Source organism: Thunnus maccoyii, chromosome 16 (assembly GCF_910596095.1).
Source record: "Thunnus maccoyii chromosome 16, fThuMac1.1, whole genome shotgun sequence".
Lineage (NCBI taxonomy): Eukaryota > Metazoa > Chordata > Actinopteri > Scombriformes > Scombridae > Thunnus > Thunnus maccoyii.
The window spans coordinates 10,169,626-10,191,478 of NC_056548.1; the positions used below are offsets into that span (position 1 = coordinate 10,169,626).

A 21,853-nucleotide genomic window follows, 5' to 3' on the forward strand; every position below is an offset into this window, starting at 1 on the left:
TGCTTCAAACAGACTATTTGACATTTCATGGCTGTGGAGTTATACAATTCCACCAGGGCAGAGAGTTCTGAAATATATAAAAATATACAGATTTGACATAGCACCAGGTAAAAACCGTACATTCCATTTCTTGTACTGTACTTTACCCCAAAAAGCTCTTAAAAAATGTTTTAAGGAGCAAACGCCCGACTCATCACTAAAGTGATCCCTATAGAATCTCTATCTTTTTCAACCTCCTTGCAGGATTTGCATCAACTTATTCCAAAATGTGTGCTGCAAAGCCAGACGTTTGAGTAAGAAGCAATTCTGAGTCTTATTCAAGGACACTTCAGCAGACTCTTGGCCGTTTGGAAGAGTTTCTGTAAGGTCATTTATGCTCTCTGAAAGAAAAGTGGTGAACAAGTCTCTAAAATTGATGAACATCAAGGGCAGTCATCATTGTCCTAACAGCACCTGTAGGTGGCGTTGCAGCACTGGACTCACTGTAGACCCCAGCACACCGCCCCCCTCTTCAACAGCACCACTTCACCTGTACATGATGTTTTGCGCACTGTGAGTCAGGATTCACACACTGGATATGCGCCACAACTAAAGGAGCAGATTTGGACAGCCTGGACGAATTTCTTTGTATTCTCAACTACTTTATTTGACTTCAATTTGATTATTTGATGACTGTGATGACAATGCGTCGTTCCTACGTGGTGCTTGTGACTTTTATAAAACTGTCTCCGTTCCGTCATACAGTATTTGTTTTCATGTTGGTTGTTGTTTATCCGTTTGTGTTTGGCTGAGTTTGAGCCCCGGCGCCCTCCCTATAGGACAGATGTTCACCGCCGCTGCTGTATCAATACGACCCTGCCTCTGACTCACCATCACATGCTGTCCGGTGCCACTCGTCTCCTGTTCCACTATTTTGTTTTTGTCTGACGCGCTGCTGGTGATGGGAACTTTGGGACTCTGCGCATGAAGAATCCTCGTTTTTTATTTTTTTCCAAAGTACTCTGCAGCTGCGGGCTCCCAGAAACAGAGAATGCAGGAGTTAAACTGTCTTTTAAGTTGTTCTGTTTTTTTTTAGATAATAGATTTTGTGCTGTGGTTTTTTCCTGCTGTTTTGATTGGACTGCATCTCCCCCATGAATTTCGGCTGGCGATGTGTAACTTGCAAATATTAAGCATGTAATTTGTTTTGTAACTTACACGCCTACTCTTCTTATGAACAAGTGGCACCAAACATTTAGGGACCACTTCAGCATGTGTGTTGCAGATGAAGTGGATAATTTGGATCGACCCTAAAATTGCTTCGTGTTCATATCAGAGTCTGGAGAGGACTATCTGTTCCCCGGAGAAACCCAGACGTTTTTTTTTTCTCAGATCAGAATTGTGACTTAGACTCTTTTCACCTTCATTGTGAACAGGGGTTCAGATTGGTTGCCAAAGCGCGCAAGGATCTTGGTTTTACGCACGACTGCCAACCTTTAACATTACCTCCGCAACTCAAACAGTGATAATGGGAGGAGAGGGCAGCTCCAAGGGGCTTGAGGAGTCCCTGACTCGGGGTGCCTTTAACAGTCAGGGCCAGGCGCGGCCCCGTGAATAACCGCGCGGCGACAGCATGCCCTCTTGGCCCAATCTCTCGGAGTGCCTCTCCCATAACTGCAGCTGGGAGGAGACCCACAACTTCACAAGGAACAGTGACCTTGATCTCCCTCCTCTAAATTACTACTCAATCCCTCTCCTCACGGGCATCACCATCGCCTGTACACTGCTGTTTCTGGTCGGGGTGGTCGGGAACGTCATGACCATTTTGGTGGTCAGCAAGTACCGGGACATGCGCACCACCACCAACCTATACCTGTGCAGCATGGCAGTATCTGACCTGCTCATCTTCCTCTGTATGCCCCTGGACCTCTACCGCATGTGGAGGTACAGGCCCTGGCGCTTTGGGGACGCACTCTGCAAGCTCTTTCAGTTCGTCTCCGAGTCATGCACCTACTCTACCATCCTGAGCATCACCGCGCTTTCAGTGGAGCGCTACCTGGCAATCTGCTTCCCGCTGCGCGCCAAGGCCCTCGTTACCAAAAGGCGGGTGCGCGCCCTCATTCTTCTACTCTGGACAGTGTCCCTGTTGAGCGCCGGACCTGTGTTTGTCATGGTAGGAGTGGAGCGGGACAGCATGGGACCGCCAGATTACATTTCTGAAATGAATGAGACTGGCTTCTTTCTGGAGGCCGGGGACACCAGGGAGTGTAAGATGACGCATTACGCCGTGGAGTCAGGTCTGATGGGGGCCATGGTGTGGCTGAGCTCTGTTTTTTTCTTCATGCCGGTGTTCTGTCTCACAGTGCTCTACAGTCTCATAGGCCGCCGTCTGTGGCAGAGACATAGGGAGACAAACATCAGCTCCCGAGTGGCTCACCGGGACAAGAGCAACAGACAGACCATAAAGATGTTGGGTAAGTTTGGAAAAGGCGCAAATTACGCACAGTGCACGAGGTGGCTCACTTAATTATTCAACATATGAAAGGGTGGACATCAACCACTGAATAAAGTCAAGGTTTTAACTCTATCTCAATTCTCTCCTAACCCTTCCTCCTTCTCCTCTCCTTCCAGTGGTGGTGGTGTTGGCCTTCGTCCTGTGCTGGTTGCCGTTCCACGTTGGTCGCTACCTGCAGTTCCGTTCTCTGGACGCTCCGTCTCCTCTGCTGTCCTTGTTATCAGAGTACTGCAGCTTGGTGTCCGTAGTTCTTTTCTACCTGAGTGCCGCCATCAATCCCATCCTCTATAACACCATGTCCTGGAAATACCGCGGCGCAGCAGCGCGCCTCTTCGGCCTGACAGACAACCAGCTGCCGAGGGGCCGCACAGCAAGCACCGTGAAGGGAGACGGCTCCAACGGCTGGACGGAATCCACTGTCAGCTTCTAAACTTATGACTGTAAAAGTGTCTGGATATAACTATTAAAGTATTAGTCACAAGTTGAAAACGCTGACCTAAACGCCATTATTTCAGTCAGGCTGATAAAAACATTTGCTTTGTACATGTGAGCGCAGCATTTGCCTTTACTAGACTTGGACTAAAAGGACCAGAAGAAGCTGCAAACTCCTATCAAAGAGACCCTTTTGATTTTTTTTGATTTTTTTTTTTTGCACAAATACATTTCTTGTTGGATCACATCAGCAAATTTCACCCACTATTCATACAACACACTCCGCATTGAAAAGCACATCTGGTGGAGTGCAAAATATACACTAGCCTGAAGTGCTTTCATCGATCCAAATGTGAACAACATACAGCACGGGTGCACGCCCCTATGCACGCACACATAGGCTAAATATTACTATTACTAACATCTGCAATTGCCTTATATTGTACTCATATTCTGGATGACAAAGAAAGCACTGTAGAACTTGTGGCACTGAGCTGTACTCCTTTAGAGAGGGGCAGAGGTGCAGTGTGTATGTGTGTGTGTGTGTGTGTGTGTGTGTGTATGGGGGCGGGGGGGGGGGGGGGGGGGGGGGGGGGGGGGGGGGTATCTGCATGTGTGTATTAATATTGTGTGCTAGGTGACATGGTTTTGGATGTGATTTATGTTATTTCTTGGAGAGAGTGTGAAAGTGCAAAACTACTATGTCACTTTTTTTTTTCTCATGCTGAATGCCCTGTATCTTGGAAATTTAAGTCCATGCTGTGTTGATGCTGCCAAGAAGGGCCATTTGAGTTGGTGGAAAGTCCCCAAAATGAAAATAATTAATATTCCTTGGTAGCCATGTAATCAATGTTGGTGTCTTGAGTTCATTGGAGCCACAAAGCAAATTGATTTCTTGGAATATTTTACAGAATGCAAACATTTCCAAGATATATATCATTATGTTTTGTAATTATATTGCGTTCTTGATAAATGATGTAAATTATTCAAGCAGCAGGCCTCTTACAACTGAAAAGAAAACTGAAGAAAAAAAATCTATTCCTACATTCTCACTTAAACCATGCAGTGCATTCAAGCAGCATTAATTTGCTGCGTAGACAAAGAAAGCTGATTGGTGTTAGTGTAAAAAAATCAACATTTCAGTTGCCATAAATGCCTCAGCTTACTGAGATCAACACTGTTCATTTTCATCACGACATGTTTCAGCCATCTCAGGTGTACTGATGTCAGGTACCTTGATACAACATACAGGGCCTTTTCAAGAGCTGTGTGGGGAAATGTGCTAGTCTGTGGATTCCAATTGTACAGAACATGTAGCGGATTTGGCTTTTGTCACTTCATAATTTGCCAGATTTGACAAGACTTTGGTAATTAACAAAAACAATTTAGAAAGCTAGAATTGCATTTTTCATCTTCCACACATCCACAGCAGTCAACCTGGATTATTAGCTGTCATGTGGAATCACAGTCTTCTTTGGCACAAATTGTTCCCTACTTCCAAAACTGTTCAGTGTGAGCAAACACAGTGACTTCTTCAATGGCTAAATCAAACACGCACAATGTAAATTATATGATGTATGTTTTATTTATCTTGTTGATTGATTTGTTCAAAGTTTGCATTTTAAATTGACCGCACGGGTGCCCACTTGAAACTATTTTTCACAAGTGACTATAGTACATGATGGTGTGTGCACTGAAATAGAAATGTCCTAAATGTGCCAAAGGTGACAACCTTGTTAAAATGTCACAACAATATTCTACATAAGTTTTTGAAGTTGTCTTTAATTTAAATATCTATAAGATAATACAACTGGTGGGAAAAAAAATAGTGAGTTTTGTAGAGTGCATCATGCAGCATTATGGACAAAAAGAGGATCAGCGAGCTGTCTATAAGTGATGTTATGCTTGCTTTAACTTGTAAATAGAAGCTTTGTAATGCTACACACTCAATGCTTTATACTCAGATGGTTTCAGCAGTCCAAATCACCATAGCAGCCTCCACTAATCTGCACTGGATTTTAAAAACATAGCCTCCTGGCTCTGAAGAATGTATCTCTGTTAACAAATGTTTCTGACTGCACATACTGATGTCATGGCATACTATTTATTAATCTCCAGGATGTATACTGATTAAAATAGTAAAAATTAATTTAATATTTTCTCTTTGTTTTTTTGTCTGTGAATATCATCTGTTGGGTAATGTATCTGTTAATGATAAAGTCTTGTAAAAGTAAAAAAAAAAAAAAAAAAAACAGGAAAAAATTACTTCCTCTTTTTGAACCTTTTTGTAAACAATATTTGTATTCTTCTTGCAAGATGGCACACATTTGACAGTCAAGTAGCTGTTCGTCTCAGGCAGGTAATGAGATGTAATTTGCAACTAGATAGGTCTGTGAAACTAACAAACCACTTAAGGCTACCCTTACACTCACCCACACCAAACATCATCAAGTACACTGCTCAGAGTTGACTGAAAGATACATACTGCACCTTGATAAGGCCTGTAATTTCCTCTCCATATGATTCTACTTTGTCTTGTTATATAATGTTTCGTCTCTGCAGGGTGTAGTAGATTGTAATCTTAAACATAGAGGCACAGCAGTGTGTTCTCTGTCATCTCAGCTGGCGTTGTATTTATGTGGCCCCAAGGCACAGCGCCACTCTGTCACCTTGGACAGCTTCAAAGCCAGCAGGCTCTGCTCTTAGATACCACACATGACTCAAAGGACCCCTCAGTCAACATGGTCAACCCAGGTACCTAATCAAAACACCTCATCAGGTAGAGTGCCTGCAAAACCTTCTGAGTACAAGATGTTCAGCAGTGATTTGCAAAAGAACAAATAATAATAAGCAAATGTGAGCCTACCTCACTAAGAACATTGAAAAGATGATAAAAATCCAAAAGAAATGATGGAGGCAAAGTAAATGAATGAAGTAAAACCTAGGTTGGTGTCTCATAGAAGATCAGTAGTGGGTGGATGATACTGTGGATGCAGAGAAGAGGTGTGAAAGAACTGCAGGGATGAGGACGAGGTTCCTATTAAAAAAAACGTGCAATGAAAATATACAAAAGGTGAAAGAAGAGAGGTGTAATCAATGAGTCAGACATCATGAGAGTTTATTTAGATGTGGGCTGTGGAGAGAGAGAATTACTATCAGATAAAGAGCAGCAGGGCGGGGTAGAACAAGAATTCACATCCATATCATTATCTGCCTTATGCCTCCATTTACCAGCTGGTACCAGTTAGGACAAGCTGGTGCCAGCCAACTGGTTCCGGCTGCCTGGCAGGCAATCACAGACATGCATGTACAGCTTAGAGCTTTATTTGGTGCATGAATTCAGTAATGTGCTGAAAATGTTCCACAGGGGTCTCAGTCCTTGCTGTCTCAATACCAACACACAGTTTTTGGAGATTCTGTGGTGGCAGAAAATCCCAGAGGTGCTCTACTGGGTTCAGATCAGGACTGTGTTTAGACACAGCTCTGTGAGGCACGGTGATGCTTTAAGCTTAATGCTAACGTCAGCATGCTAACATTCTCACAATGACATTGTTTAGCAGGTATGTTTACCATGTTCGCCATCTTATTAGTTTAGCGTGTTAGCATGCTAACATTTAGCCAATTAGCACTAAGTATACAGCAGAGGCTGATGGGAATGTCAATAGTTTTGCAGGTATTTGGTGAAAAAATCTAAATTTTCACCTAGATGAAAAGTTACGGCATCATATATATATATATATATATATATATATGTAGTCATCCCTACCTTACCATGCGTCTAGCATGAGTAGATCAAGGTCCGAGGTTCAGGTTTGGCAGGCTGTGTGTGAGGTGTTCTACACATCATTGAGCTATTAACTTGCAAACTTGAGCACCATTGTACTTCCATTACAAAACCAAAAAGTATATTGCATTACTTCTCCTTCAAATTCACTGCTGTTCTTGATATACTTTGTATATGTGTGTCACACTGTAATACTGTGTATGAAAATTACGGGAATTCGGCCGCTTCAAAGATGCCAGAATTGGTGCATCTGAAACCAATGATCCTACCACATTCAGACATCTGTGTTCAGTGATTCACACAGTGACAGTGCTTTATCTTTCAGCCTTATTCATTCAACATGCTATCTGGAACGGCAAGTTATTAAGTAGCAACTGCTGACAGTGCACTTCCCCAACAACAGGGGTTATATTACTGCTGTAATAAAGTTTAATTAAAAAAAGATAAAGTTGAGATAGTGGGAGGATGTTGTTTTGCACCTATTTCATAACTAAGATTCTACACCACTTTTAACAGACCTACTGTATGTACATGCACCACAAAACGACCAAGGATAACACAAAAGGTCAAGAGACTAATATTCCCCTAGGGTCCTCTGGTCGCTGCAGATTGAGAGGAAATGAGCGTGCAGTGAAGCAGTCTCTCACTGGTTGCCCTCAGGGACAGCAGGGAATAATGGTGTCTATGATTTACTCTTCTCAAGTATCTGGCTAAACATTATTGAGGCCGCTGGAGAGTAAATCTACAGCTGATACACCATGCATGGCTGACATACTTCCACACTGATAGTCCAGCTTAAATAGACACGTGCTGTACCTCTACATCCTTAAAACCTTGTGATAAAACATTAAAAATCCCCCTCCAGTCAAAAATGTGTTTTTCTTCTTGTTCCTATAGTTGAATGTTTGAGCTTCACTGTGTAGAATGATGTATGTACAGAGTCTGGCACTAGAAGGCTGTTTTCACATTGATCTGATGAAGCAGAAAAGTTTCTCTGTGCTCAGTGAAAATCCGATTTTAAGGGGTGGGCCTTTGAGCATGATTTGTGACATCACAAATAGTTTGGAAGCCAGTCCCAGTCCAGTATGCAACTTACACAAGGGTGATGTGGAAACTTGAAGCCTCCAGTGCACATACACTGAGGATGGAAACATCTTGTGTGCAATAGTTAAACTTCGGAAATGAAATATATTTGCATATTTATAGATTCTGGAATTGTAATGAGGGAGAAGGAGTAGATGTCATTTTAAGGATTTTAATGTGGTAAATTATACTTTTTTGTGGAAAACCATATCGGACACACATATTTGTTCCAAGCAGAGTATTTTTATGTTTTACTACATGTCTAGAGGGGATCTTTAACTGTCTCTTTACTTACTATGACCACACTACTGGTCAAAAGTTTTTCAACACCCTAATTTTTCCAGTTTTTATTGAAATTTAAGCAGTTAAAGTCCAGTGAATAACCTTAAATGGTACAAAGGTAAACGGTAAACTGCCTGAGGTACAAAAAAAAGGTTTAGGTTTCCAAAAACTGAAAAATGTAAATTTCAGAGTTACAAAAAGGCCTTTTTACCAAGAAAAACTCACAGCTTTTCTGCAGCAATGGAAGTACATTAAACCTTGAAAGTTGATGTACACAATGCCAACAGGTGTCAACACTGTCAATATAAAAGCATGGATGAGGAAGTGTGATTGTCCAGAGCTCTTTTGCTGGATCCAGAGTTGGTGACTTGCACAGAGTGATTGGCACCAAAAGACCAAGAGGGCTACCATAGCATCAGAGCCATGCAATACCCACTGGTCTACATCTAGTTGGTCAGGGGTTCATCCTACAGCAAGATAATGACCCAAAACATACCCCCAGGATATAGAGAACAAGGCAGTAGGCTTCGAATCATGAAGTGGCCAGCACAGTCTTCAGACTTAAACCCCATTGACTTTGGGATGAACTGGACAGAAGGGTGAAAGAAAAGCAACCTATAAGGGGAATACATTTGTGGGAACTTCTGCAAGTGTTGGGAAGAATTTTCTGTACAATATTTGATTTCCATTGTAGAAAGAATGCCATGAGTGTGTATGGCTGTTATGTCTGCGTCAAAAATTTAGATTAAATTTTGTTAAACAAAAAGGTGATTTTTTTAAAAATCTCAAATTGTTAATTTGTGCTCCACTTTAATTTCAAAGTACTGAGGCATTTAAGTACATAAATTTCCATACAAAAAGGAAAAATTGACATGTTGTAAAACTTTTGATTGGTAGTATACATAAATAAGTTTCTGTAACATTTAAAATGTTGTCACCTTGAAGAATTACAACTGTTTGGAGCCATAAATCACATTATTAATTAAGATTATAATCATAATATTACAAGTATTGATTATTACTCAGCATTGTTTACAACACTGCACAAAAGTGGCTCTGATGAGGGGCGAGTCATCATTCACCCTTTAAATCTTGAAGATAAAAATCAATAATGATTCTCAACAGTAAATGTCAGGGAACAAATTTTATAGTCTAATACAGACTCATGCATGGCTGATTGGTATCAGTGGCTATAATGCTATTTTGCTCAATACAGTATCTGTCCATTTAGTTATCAGGTGACAGTCTCCAATGTGTTTATCTGTAGAAAACTGATCCATACCAAACCACTATTGGGTTTATACCATAAATACACATGTTGTGAACTTAGTGTGGAACAGTGTATACATAAAGTATGTGGAAGTGCTGATGAGTAATGACACAAACAATAAAACATACACTTGTAATCAAAGTCAGAAAAAAAATTAAAACATTTATTGGGCATAAATATATTATATATACGCTACCGATACAGTTACGTCTTACATACATAGGGTAGTATTTGCAAAAATCTATACATTAAAATTGATATGGCAGTTTCTTTTATATAATGCATATGAAATTGTCTAACATTTACAATACAAGAAGAAATGCATGAATTTCTTTTTTTTTCAATTCGTAGACCATGACAACATTGGAATGTTTGTTTTTAAATTGTGAGGTAAAAATATGTTTCTTTTTTTGTCTCGCTTAAAAAATAGTTAAATACCTGTGAGTCTCGTTTGTCAAATCGCCAATCTCTCAGTCAAAATCTCTACTTACTGTAAAACGTACAAAACATAACAAAAAAAAAAAAAAAAAAAAATGATCAGAAGGCACAGACGTGGGGTTGCTGGGCAAAAAAAAAAAAAAAAAGTCTCTCATTCTTAACATACCCGCCAAATGTGCAGGACCTGCAGGGTGGGTAGGTAGGGTGGGGGTAGGTAGGGAGGGGAGGTCTATAAAATCACCAGCATTTAAAAAAAACAAACAAAAAAAACCCAAAAACAACAAAGCACATAAAGGGAGTACCCTTCCCACAAACACACAGCCTTTTGGTTAACACTGTGTTAACCTCGGACTATTCGACACTAACATGACTGGTCTGACCTTGGCCAGACCTGCTCTCCCATTGGGTTGTTAAGGCTTGAAAAGGGGAATAAGGGGGGGCTGTGGGTGGGCAACATAACATCAGGGGTTTAAGGACAGGACACCTCACGCGTAACCTGTCGACTACATTGCAACAGGCTAGGTAGACACACCATGAGCACGTCTGAGAAAGGCACCGTGCTCCCTATGAACTGTACTTCCTTTGTTTGTTGTAGTTTGCATTCTGCAGGGAGCAGGGTGCCGTTTGAGAAGCACAGAACCATGCTCCAGTAATGCCAATGTCACAGTGACGCCAACGACAGAATAATGCCAATGAATGTAACAGACGGCGTTGGCAGTAGTGTTTGGAACAGAACGAAGGACTGCATGTCTCCTCTCACTCATATTAACCTCATCAAGACTAATGCTCGGCATAAAAAAAGTGCTTCAACTCTGTTAGTCATAATGTATTTACCATCTCATTCTATAGCTCTATAGATATCTCTGTATATCATCTCTTAGCAAAATACTGGATACAAAATACTCACTACTGCTATACCAGCACTAGCCTGAACAAGGAATCGACAATATTATTATTATCATCTGCCTGAAATCATTGTATGATTGTTTTGCCTTTTTTTCAGTGTGAAATCAGGTTGTGTTAAAAACTCTCCTCCGAAAGGGGCTACACATTTCAAAATGGCACATTTTGCTTTACAAAACAAAACAAAAATAATAAAAGATAATATGAAAAGAAGCATAATCACAGATCAAGTTAATGTTTTTTTTTTCCTTTTCAGAGAATAATAATAACAATAATAATAATCGTAATGCTGTGTCGTTACAGAAGAACATCACAGAACCCTTTAGACAACTGGAAACGCAACAACTAGTGGACACGAGAAGCCTGCACTTTGGCAATAAAACAGTAAAAAGATATCAGAAGCTTCATTATAACACTAATCTGAAAAAAAAAAGCCAAAGGCAGCGACGTTTATCCCAATACAGATGACTTGAACTGACCCTAAGGCCTGGCTTTGCTACATGTCTCTCTAAGCATTACAAGAACTGCTCGGCTGTGCATGGCTGAGACAGGAGATGAAAAAAAACAAAACAAAAAAACAATACATAGGCATTTGGTTACATGTTTGAAACGGCATGATAACTGCAAGGCATGGACTGATGAGCTACAGGTTCCCAACAGCTGTAAGAGAAATACTTAAAGGGTTACTGAGATAAGGAATGCTGGCCTTAATCATACAATCTAACATACATCCATTAAAAAAAAAAATTAAAAAGAAAAAAAAAACATGCTACAAGGAAAAAAAATTAGTATATAACTACACTTGTCTCTTAATCTTTAAACAATAAATAAATGAAGATTGCACTGTAATTGGCATGTAAAGTACTGTATGCAAATATATAGTATAAATAAAACCTACAAAAGAACTCTACCTTAACTTTCCCATCGACTTTGGCAAAGGTATTTTGAGCTAGTAAACCACTTTGCTTACTGACACATACAGGAGCAAGGCACAGCATAGACAGAGGACAAGATACAGCATCAAAAAACAAAAGAAGAAGAGAAGGGAGGAAGACAGGGAGAAAAAGGAAGAGAGGCTAATATAATGACTGTGATGACAGCGATGGGGATGACAGGATTAGATCTCCCCTCTGTAAGGCCTTATCCCTGAGGTACGTTACAGGCTGCCAATCAGAGCTGAGCGGTGGGGCTAAACTACTGCCCCCGCCGCTCCTTAACCCCGTTTTCCCGCCCAATCCCTACTTCCCCACACCCCACCCGACAAAAGTGGACATGTCACTCGTTAATCATGCGGGTTTAGGGTGACTTCTTTGGATCATCAGGGTATGTATTGGGCTGTACCTTGGCTTTGTTTTCGGGTTGGGGTAAAGGGTTTCGGGAGTCAGGGGGGGAAGGTCAGGGGGTGTAATGCGTGTCAGAATGCCCTGTTCCGTTGAGTTGTGTTCTGTCAAAGGCTTGTTTGTTTAGTGAACATTAGTTCAAGTCCCCAGAGAACATGTCTGTCTGAGGAGAGACCACAGACTTGCTACTGCTCTGATTACATGTCAATAAAGCACCTTTTAATAGAGAGAGAGAGAAAAGAGGGAGGGAGAGAGAGAGTAGTGCATGGGCAGAGAGATGGGATGGATTGAAAGCAAGAGAGGAGCAGCCAGAGCAAAAGGTAATTACATATAATTATGGGCAGGAGAGGAGATAAGAAGAGAAGAGTCTTCAGATGTATCGATTCACAGACTAGCTGGAAGGAGAAACTACAGCTTCAGCAATGCTCTGGCTGGTGGCTGGCTAAATTGTAGAGGGGTAAAGCTCAAGCTAACTCCTAATGGCTTTCCTGGTTAACACACACAGACACACACACACAGCTCTGAGAAGGGCGGCTAGCTGGCAGGCTGTTAGCACCTCTGGGTCTGTGATGCTACGGGCATATAGCTACTAAAGCTAAAGATAAATAGGCTGGAGCAATAGTACTTGAGATGGTAGAATATGGAAGTGAGAGCCAGTCAAATGCTCAGGCCAGCCTTTTCCTGGCAAGTCGCAGCCAATCACGGTCCAAGCCCTGCTTCCTAAAGCCAGTTTATGCCCCATACAGTTAACATTCAAATACCTGCAAATGGTTCATATTCTAAATCGAGGCCAGCGCGTAAGGGCTCCTTCAACGGTAAGCACAAGCTGCTGAACTGACCTCAGAGCTGTTGTTTGTGAGCACCTAGAGTCAACTCCTCCCCTTTCACACCGTACTTCAGACCTTACATTGCCATCACTTATATTACATCACTTCTATAGCATCATAGATATTTGTTATAATATATATATATATATTTATTGTGTGTATATATATATTAGATTACTGGTTTTCCATTCTTTCTTAGTTATAATAAAATCACAGGATAGCAGCATCTTACACCACACATGGATTGCATCACTTTGGTAGCTGAATGAGTGAGTGATTGAATGTTAAAAGCTGAGCAGATATGTGATTGACTTCTTAGGAGGAAATGTTTGTTTCTCATTGTCATTGCATGAGTGTAATTGTACGTGTGTGCATACATATGTAAGTGTGTGTGTGTGTGTGTGTGTGTGTGTGTGTGCATCGTGTCTTTGTCAGTCTGTGTTTGTGTGTGAGAGCAGGTGCAGATTGTATGAATTGACTGACAGCCTGTAGAGTAGAAACAAATTGAATAATAACAGTATGAACGGCTAAAGCTTTGAAGGCCTACATTGGAATATGGCTGAATGAATAAAGACTGCAGCAAAAAATGCAAATTAAACATTGAAAAACAAAACAAAACAAAAAAGTAAGTCAATGACCGTCAAGAAATATACACTTTCTCTAATTGTATATGTTTTAAAAAGATACAAAATAAAAACATGCAAGTCAGTCTGAGGAGCAACTGCTTTGCTCACAGCTATTTTAAGGCTTGATTATCAGTTTTCTTTCCCAACCGAGGTACAGCTAAGACAAGGCTTCCCTCGACAGAAATCCTTAACAAATGAGACAGACAATGATACAAAGACAACAGAGACATAGAGAGAAATGAGACCAAACTGAGTGAAGGCAGAAGACAACAGGAACAAGGCAAGGAAAGCCTGATTCGATACTTTGATTAAAAAAAAAAACAAAACAAAAAAAAAACATACATAGCCTTAGAAGTATATCTCAAGTGTTTGTTTTGATTTCATTCGGTTCTTTCATAGACGTTTTTTAATAGTTTCTCTGTGATTTTGCTTTCTCTTTCTATCCTATAGTTAAAATTCCCTCACTTCATGAAGAAGTACTGTAACAAGCAGGCGATGAGGATGGAGAAGCCCGCGAACACGCACACAATCAGCGCCGCAAATCGCTCGTCGCTGGAGATCAGGCCCGCCCCTTTGCCCGTTTCCACGGCGCACAGCTCTCCTGACGATGCCGTCTCCTGGCGACGCAGCGTGAACAAGGAGGAGGGGCTCAGTGGTCCGCACAGTTCCTGGCACGTATCCTGGCAACGGCGGCAGGCGCCCACACGGAAACGATAATCTGTGTTGCCCTGGAGACCAGAGATTTGGAACACACCCTCCTCTCCCTTAAAAACCTATAACAGGAGAGAAAGATAGAAAGAATAAAGTTTTACAGCGAGGTTGTAAAGAAAAATTATAGTTTGTTTTTCTCATCAACAAACACATTTAAATCAATACTGTGCCATTGTTACATGAGATGTGCAGGTTTTCATTCAAGAAAAACACAATGCCGGTTGATTTTACTGAAGGTGTGCTCATGAGTGAAATGTTACAATAGACAGCCTGCATACTTGTTTGGGTCACAGGAGAATATGATTGCTTGTTTTCATACAGCAGGTGCCCATTTACAGAGGGAACTGGGTCAAGTCCAATTTTGAGAAGACACATTTGACAGGGTGTCACGGCCATCTTAAAGTGAAAGGATCAGCACCCACTGTTTGAGCATCTTCAGAGAATCCTGTTCATAACAAACACGCTTGATGTTTGCGACACCTTGACGACTGTGTCACGCTGCTGATTAAATTTCAGCTGTTATTTTCACCAGTTGTGTACTCAGTGCTGCTGAGGGTTTTATCTATTGCTATTTTTGATTTCGGAAGTAATACAGTTTTTCTTTGATTGCCTTCTCATCCTCTCTCTCTCATATGCAACCTATCTGTTTCTCTTGCTCTTTTATTTTAAATAAATTCCCATCCCACGTTTTACCCAGTTAGCAAAAGGGCAAATGCCTTCTTTGTGCGTGTGGTGAGGGAAGAAACAGTTAAATCTCTCCTGAACCAAAATATACATGATATTTGATAAAAAAAACATATTATGAGTACCTGAAAATGAATTGCATCTTGTAATGTGCTGTCCCATGACATTTAACTCATCCTCCTGTGCACCTACTGTTCTGGCTTCGAGGTGTAAATTATATTCAGGAAAGGGGACATAACTCCAGGCTGTACTTACAAATAAACAAATAAAGCTATACAAATAAACTTACCTTGAAAACCACTGCACTTAAAAACAGTGATTGAGCAATTGCAAGGTCAAACATGAGTTAATAAGACTCGTATCCTGTATCCTGGAGACTGTCTCATAAAACAACAGTTATATTATATTACGATGAAAGACGAAGGACCCGACACCAGTTTTAATCTCTTGACAGGTCACCTTCTTCATTCATCTTGTAACTGAAGAAGTACAAAATCCACCCACTGCTGTAGTTTATTCTATTGGTTTACAAATGTTTTTTTTCTTTCTGTAAAGTTAATGGAATAGGCTTGTAGCTGATCAAGAGCAGAGAAATTGTTTTTCTGTGACAGCAGCAAAAACATTCTTATCATTCACCGAAAGTATTTCAAGGCCTGCAGTTGCACAGGAAAGCTATGTGTGTTTATGCAAAGATGAATTGATTTATAGTTTTAGTCTTTAGACTGACCTATTCTTTTTTTTGCATTGGTGAATTTGGCAAAATAAACAGTAGATAGAGAAGACAAATATACAACTGAACGAATGCACTCACTGCTCTTGTTGTAGTGAAATTAAAAACACACAAAAACAGATTAAAAAAAGGTAAACCTACAAACATTTGAAAAGCAGCATTACAGATTTGTATTGACAGCCAATGTGTGTGCCGATAATCAAATAAGCAAACATGTATCACAAATACCCATATGCCCGCACATATACACACAGCTGTGGTTTTGTCTGTTGGTGAGCATCAACAGTTCTTCCCTCCAACCATTCAGTAATTAAATAACAGGGAGTAAAACAGCTCCGAAGACAAATGTCTGTTTGTCTGCAGTCTACAAGTCAGCTCATTGCTCCAACTGCCAGCCACCTAATCCCATATTTCTAAGTGCAACCAGAGTCTTTTTCAGTTGTTTCTTATTAGAAATCCTTCAATACCATTCAATAAATACTACTGGCACTGCAGATTACGTCCAATTTCAGAATGCTGTATCTCTTAGCGCAGGAAAAACAGGGTGTCTGAGAGTGTGTATGTGTGTGAGAGAGAGAGTGTGTGTGTGTTTTATTTTTGCATGTGGAAATTTGTGTCTATGTATGCGTGTGTATGCGGGTGGCTGAGGGTGCAAACTGAACTTTCTGCTCCTCGGGGAGGTTAGAAAATATCTTCCCAGTTGTCATATACACTTCCACAACATTAAGAATGAACCAAATAATTCAAGTAGAGCTCTGGACTAGAGAGACACACCAGAACTCTCAACACTATCCTCATATAACCTCTGTGTGTGTGTGTATGTGTGTGTGTGTGTGTGTGTGTGTGTCTGTGTGAAACCCACCTGTTTGTACTCTGACTCGCGTCCCACCAGTACCTGTAGCACGTAGCTCACAGGATCCCCTCTCATTGGTGGGATTGTCTCCCATGTGATCTCACACATATTTCCCTCCAGCTGGTGCACTCTGGGAGCTGTTAGGCAAAAAAAAAAATTTAAAAAATGGGATCAGGTCATGAAATCAATCACATGACAGGATTTCATACACAAAAAAAGTAATAGAATATCAAACAAATATTTGGATTTTCCATATTTGGCCTCACTAAAAATAAATCAAACCTCTCTCACAAACACACAGAAGCGCGGAAATAGACTGAAGTCCGAGTCCAACAACAACAGTTAACCGCTTATGAATGATTTAATACAAACATCCATCTCCCTACTAGAAACTAGTGCTTCATATCAGCACTAATGGTTACTGTTAATGGCTGTTAGTGTCAGGCTGTTTAAACTGTGTAGCTATTGCACATTATCCAGGATGTAAGCCACAACAATGAAATTAGATTAGTCATGTGCAATAATTTTGTTTTTCAGCGCTGATAATTGTTTTGCAAAGCAATAATATCCTGGGGGGATAAGGTCATTTAATATAATAACAACATAGCAACAATACTCCAATACTGCATTAATTACGATGCTATGAACAGCATAGCTTTTCTTAAAAAGTTATGGCGACCAGGGACCTATTCATTGATTTGTCTCATCTCCCGTGTTTTATTGTTCTGAGTGAATGCTGCTTTGCGGAACATTTCAGACAGCACACATGTAGTTCTAGCAGTTTTACAGAAGCAGTTTGGACCCTTGAGGCTGTTATTTACCTGTTTATTGATACTTCAATGCTGTGTTGCACATTTACAGCTTCACAGTCATACCCAGAATCCTCCCTGGTTTTATCACCTGAGAGGATACTATTTACTGTGATTATGGTGGCTATATAAGCAACTGCCTCTTACTTTACAGCAAGGATCACATACTGGTGGCAATAATCAATGCTACAGTAAAGCTGTCATCTCGAACAACCAAACAGAAACAGATATATTGCAGTATAGCACTTATTTAGGGCCATTCGCTGTAACCCCTATATGCTGAAGCTAATTGCAAACTTGGTTATATGTGGAGATTTATGCATCACTGAATTAAAACCAACCAGTTTATACATTACAAGTTATGACATTTCTTAAGTTTTAATGGTGCAACATAATTTTGTCAATTGCTAGTTTGAAACTAGTGAGTAGTTACTAAGAACAAAGGGCAAAAGATGGATTTGCGAACAGAAAGTGTAACCCAATACAGGATTAAAGCAGTGACGTCATTCCCCTATGTTTCATCATGGACCAAAACACACACAAACACGGACTTTGCCAAGTTCAGTTTACCTTTGAGGGCAGGGGGTACAGACTTGGTGGTGCAGAAGGTGTGTGTGTCAGAGAATGGACCCTCCCCAGCATCACTGATGGCCTGTATTCTGAAACTGTAGCTGCTGGACTCAGTCAATCGCTGCACTTTGTAGGTGTGGCTGGGACCGCGGTAGATCGTCACAAACCTGGAGAGACAGGGAGAGAGGCGATGAGTCACAAATCTAGAGAGAAATCTAACAATCAGAATGAGGGATGGAAGAGAGAAAGAGGGAGTGGGGTTGGGAAGGACCGCATGACAAAGCCTAGACAGAAGACCCTTTATACAGAGATCCTGCAATATTGCTGTAAAGAAGACCCGTCATCATGGCGGCTTTGTTTTTTTACCCTGAAACCAAACAAAGCCGTTATAATGCTGCCCCTGTGTGTGATTTTGGATAGCAAGCTGGTGTTCCGAAATCAGAGGCGTGACATGTAACACAACAGCATCGGCGTCTAGTGTGTGTACTCCCGCCACGCTGGCTGTCCCTTTTACACAGACGTCGATCCGGCAGTGTGACTACCTCCGCTGCCAGCTTAATGGCAGAACAACAACGCCCACCCATTCCATGTTCATACCTTTTAAACAGGACAGCGAGGCGGAATAACGGCGCAACATTCCCGCCTTGAACAGGCTGTGTAAAAGGGACTAAAGAGAAAGGGCAAGTCAGAGATAAAGGAGAGGGTGAAGAGTGAGGTGAAGCTGAGAGAACGGATTGATGGTGCAATGAATTGATTAGAGGAAGGGACAGATACGGTGATAGAACTCACAGTTAATAACTTTGATAGAAAGAGCAGTGAAGATTGAGGCATCAATACTTGGATTGCAATTATCACATAACTAGTTTTGGGGACCGATTCAGACCACGTTCATTGATTGAAGTGATGCACTTTTCCTCGACTTCCAATGGTTCATTAAAGGAATAAATACTAGTTAACTGTGTAAACTGTTCTTAGTGGTGCCTGACATGGCTGGGCTAACCACATATAAATAAATTACAGCTTTTAGTTTTTTTTAAAAAACAAAATTTGTTACTTCACATATCGGTCTGTGTTTAACCACTAATGTGCTTATTCACTTCTTACCAGCCAGTAAGACTTTACTGCATCAACACAGGTTTAGCATATGCCAACTTGAGGTAGGCTTAATTTGAGAAATAAGTAGTAGACCTTGAAAAGAGACAGGAATGTTGACAGGAAAAGAGAAGAGTGCATCTTAAGAAAAGATAGTGGTTGGATTTATGAATAGACAGGACGACTACTGACAGGCCATAGTCACAAATCTGATGAAAACGAGTGCCAAAAGTTTCTGGCTGGCTGACTGGCTGGCTGGCTAGATGGACAGATTGATGGACTGAAGGAGGGATGATAAGTGAGCGAATGAGTGAGTCAGGGAGAAATGGGAATTTGAGCAGAAAAAGGGGGTTATTTATCTCAACGCAATAAGGTAAAAGGTCTGAGCTTGGAAGGAAGAGAAAGACAAAGGTGATGGTGTGAGTGAAAAGATAGGAGGCAGACAGTGATGAAGGAAGAAAGTCAAAAGAATATGAAGGAGAGGAGAAATAAAGGAGGGAAAGAGTTGACTGGTAATTACAAGAGTGGAGACGATGATGAAAGATCTGCTGTGAGAGTACAGAGGAGAGAGAATGAAGAGATGAGAGGTCATGGTTTAGTAGAGGGCTATAACTCCTGATGAGCTCTTCATGTAGCTGCACCGCAGAGAGGCGATGTGTTTCTCAGGCTGATATATGGTGTTGTTAATTGTTTGCCTCGCTGCTGGCCCTTAAAGTTCACACACACACACACAAACACCCAGAACCAAGTCTCCCCCCTAGTTTACACTACGTTAGCTCTCAGCTAACAAACACAAAGCCGAAAGCGAGCAATATTCATATCTGCATGTATACAGTAAACACATTAACTTTTTCATCGTCATGAGTTATGACCCCTTCTCATTTGGACAGAGCTGAATGGTGGAGTATAAAAACAATTAATACTCAGCACTGTCACCAGGACACAGTTAATGAGATGAACTGCAGCCTTGGTCCAGAGCCAAACAGCCAACCAATTAACCGAACAAGGACCAGAAGAGGGCAGAGAAGGAGAGGTTAGACGCAGATAGGGAGTCTTCTGTACTTATTCAGAGGAATGCAAATGTTGGATTTTTTTTTTTAAATACAGATATCATACAACAGAATTTTATTTATTTTGTTTGATTCTCAGGTTTGCCTGTTGTCCTGTAACTGTGAGGCTTGTGACACTTTCAAACATTGCTTTGTTAGTACCTTTCCTTCATTTTTAAACACAACGCTGTTTCTAAAAGCCTGCCGTGATTCACCTCACATAGAAAAGCTAACATTTGTTTTGGCATTACATTATCAAACATCTTTGTCTAGCTTTTTCTTTTCAAAAGCAGTTAGAACCTTGGACGCTTTCCCAGAGGAAAGCGTGATTATCAGACTGTTGCCTCAATATAACAAATTTCATTAAATATCCAAAGGGGAAATCTGTGTCTGTAAACCATTTCAAAAGTTTCTAGAAATCCACAGACAGTTGACTGATAACTTTGTCCTTACAACATTGATTAGTAAGTAACTTAACAGCATATGATACCCAAAATAAATGATCACATCCACATTATTAACAATAATAATTGTCATTAATAAGGAAATCATCATAAAATTTGCACAATATAAATAATTTTGTTATTGGTTCCAACGTAGTAAAATAAATAGTAAAGTAAATATAATTTTAAGCAATTATTGCCTGATATCTATGTACCATGCATGGTTATGTAATAATAAGGTTAGTGTTAAAGACAAAGAACGATGACAACTTGTTTTTAAGGTGGCTGAATTGCTGGCTGGCTGGCTGAGTGGAAAAAACAGATTGAGTGCATAAAGAAAGAAACAGCAAGGATGGAGTCATAGAGAAATGAGGAACATGGATGGATGGATAGATAAACGAATGGGTGGGCTGACTGGGTAAATACATATGGATAGAGAGATGGATGGGTAGATAAATAGATGGAAGAATTTAACTTTAGAGGGGCTTAAGGACACAAAAAGAGATGGAAAATGGAAGAAAGGGTGGAAGACGTAGTGATGGACATGTGGATGGATAATTCTCATGAAGGAAAGCACTCAAGACTTTCCCCCAGTGCCTGTCATTCAATGTAAACTCGTCTTAAAAATGCTTTGCATCAGAAGGTTGCCGCCTTCGTAGCCTGCGCTACCAGTGTTGCCATGGTGCCCTTACACTCCAAATACCCCTGCCAGAATGCATCCTGGGTAATATGGATGAGGGGAGAGTGAAATGAGAAAAATCAAACAAACTCGGCAAGCGTTTAAAGGGCAACAACAGAGTGAGGATAACAAGTAAAAATGAAAGAGCTGTGTGCGAGGGAGGACAGAATATGAGCAACAAGTCTGCATACAGGGAGATAAGACTGGAAAAATAAGGTGTGGGAGAAAGAGGGACAGAGAGGGAGAAGGGAGGAAAGTTAAAAAAAGGGCATTCGGTATTTTGAACCTGTGGATACAGCTCCCTTTATCTTCTAATACAGGCGGATGGGAGAAAACAAAGAGGGTAAAAGATGAGGTTGGAGGAGAAGGAATTTATTAAAGGGGGTGTTCATTTTTCTAGAGGTCTTCCAGAGGTGAAGTCACCTCTCTTACAAGAAAATTAGATAAATAAACATGAATTAGATTGGCCAGAGACAAAGAAAGTGAGACAGCGAGAGACACGGGCCGAAAGAGACGGCGACAGTCAAAGACAAAAACATAAATAGTAAGTGTATTTGGTTAAAAATGACACTGATTAAATTTATTGCCAAATCAGAAATTACATTTGCAAAATTGCAGTCGGCTATTTGATATGTTTGTTTACAAAGCAATATATTTTCAAGACTTCCATACTTCTTATTTCAAAGTGCCCTTCCAAGCTCTCTCGATACATTATGATTAGCAGTGAAGCAAGTGGTTGCCACAGTGATTTAAC

At 40.7% G+C, this 21,853-nt stretch overlaps 2 protein-coding genes across 5 annotated transcripts in view; one reads left to right on the forward strand and one right to left on the reverse strand.

The window, feature by feature from the left end:
* Positions 1 to 577: 577 nt before the first annotated feature.
* ghsra (growth hormone secretagogue receptor a) lies at positions 578 to 3,472 on the forward strand. The gene is made up of 2 exons (XM_042388534.1): positions 578 to 2,453; positions 2,611 to 3,472. Exons 1-2 carry the CDS (start codon positions 1,613 to 1,615, stop codon positions 2,922 to 2,924), a joined length of 1,155 nt encoding a protein of 384 aa, XP_042244468.1. The 5' UTR covers positions 578 to 1,612; the 3' UTR covers positions 2,925 to 3,472.
* Positions 3,473 to 9,938: 6,466 nt separating this feature from the next.
* Positions 9,939 to 21,853, reverse strand: part of fndc3ba (fibronectin type III domain containing 3Ba) — a 106,309-nt gene continuing 94,394 nt past the window's right edge. For all 4 annotated transcript variants that reach the window (XM_042388839.1, XM_042388840.1, XM_042388841.1 and 1 more), the window contains 3 exons: positions 17,837 to 18,003; positions 16,467 to 16,594; positions 9,939 to 14,252 (listed from right to left, as the gene is read on the reverse strand). In XM_042388839.1, coding sequence (XP_042244773.1) covers positions 13,941 to 14,252; positions 16,467 to 16,594; positions 17,837 to 18,003 — 607 coding nt within the window. In that variant the 3' untranslated portion in view covers positions 9,939 to 13,940. The remainder of the gene's footprint in view (positions 14,253 to 16,466; positions 16,595 to 17,836; positions 18,004 to 21,853) is intronic.

Excerpts from the sequence above, each read along its gene's own strand:
- ghsra (XM_042388534.1), top strand. The coding sequence starts at position 1,613 with ATGCCCTCTTGGCCCAATCTCTCGGAGTGCCTCTCCCATAACTGCAGC. Across the intron at positions 2,454-2,610 it reads ACAGACCATAAAGATGTTGG|TGGTGGTGGTGTTGGCCTTC; the intron begins GTAAGTTTGGAA and ends CTCTCCTTCCAG.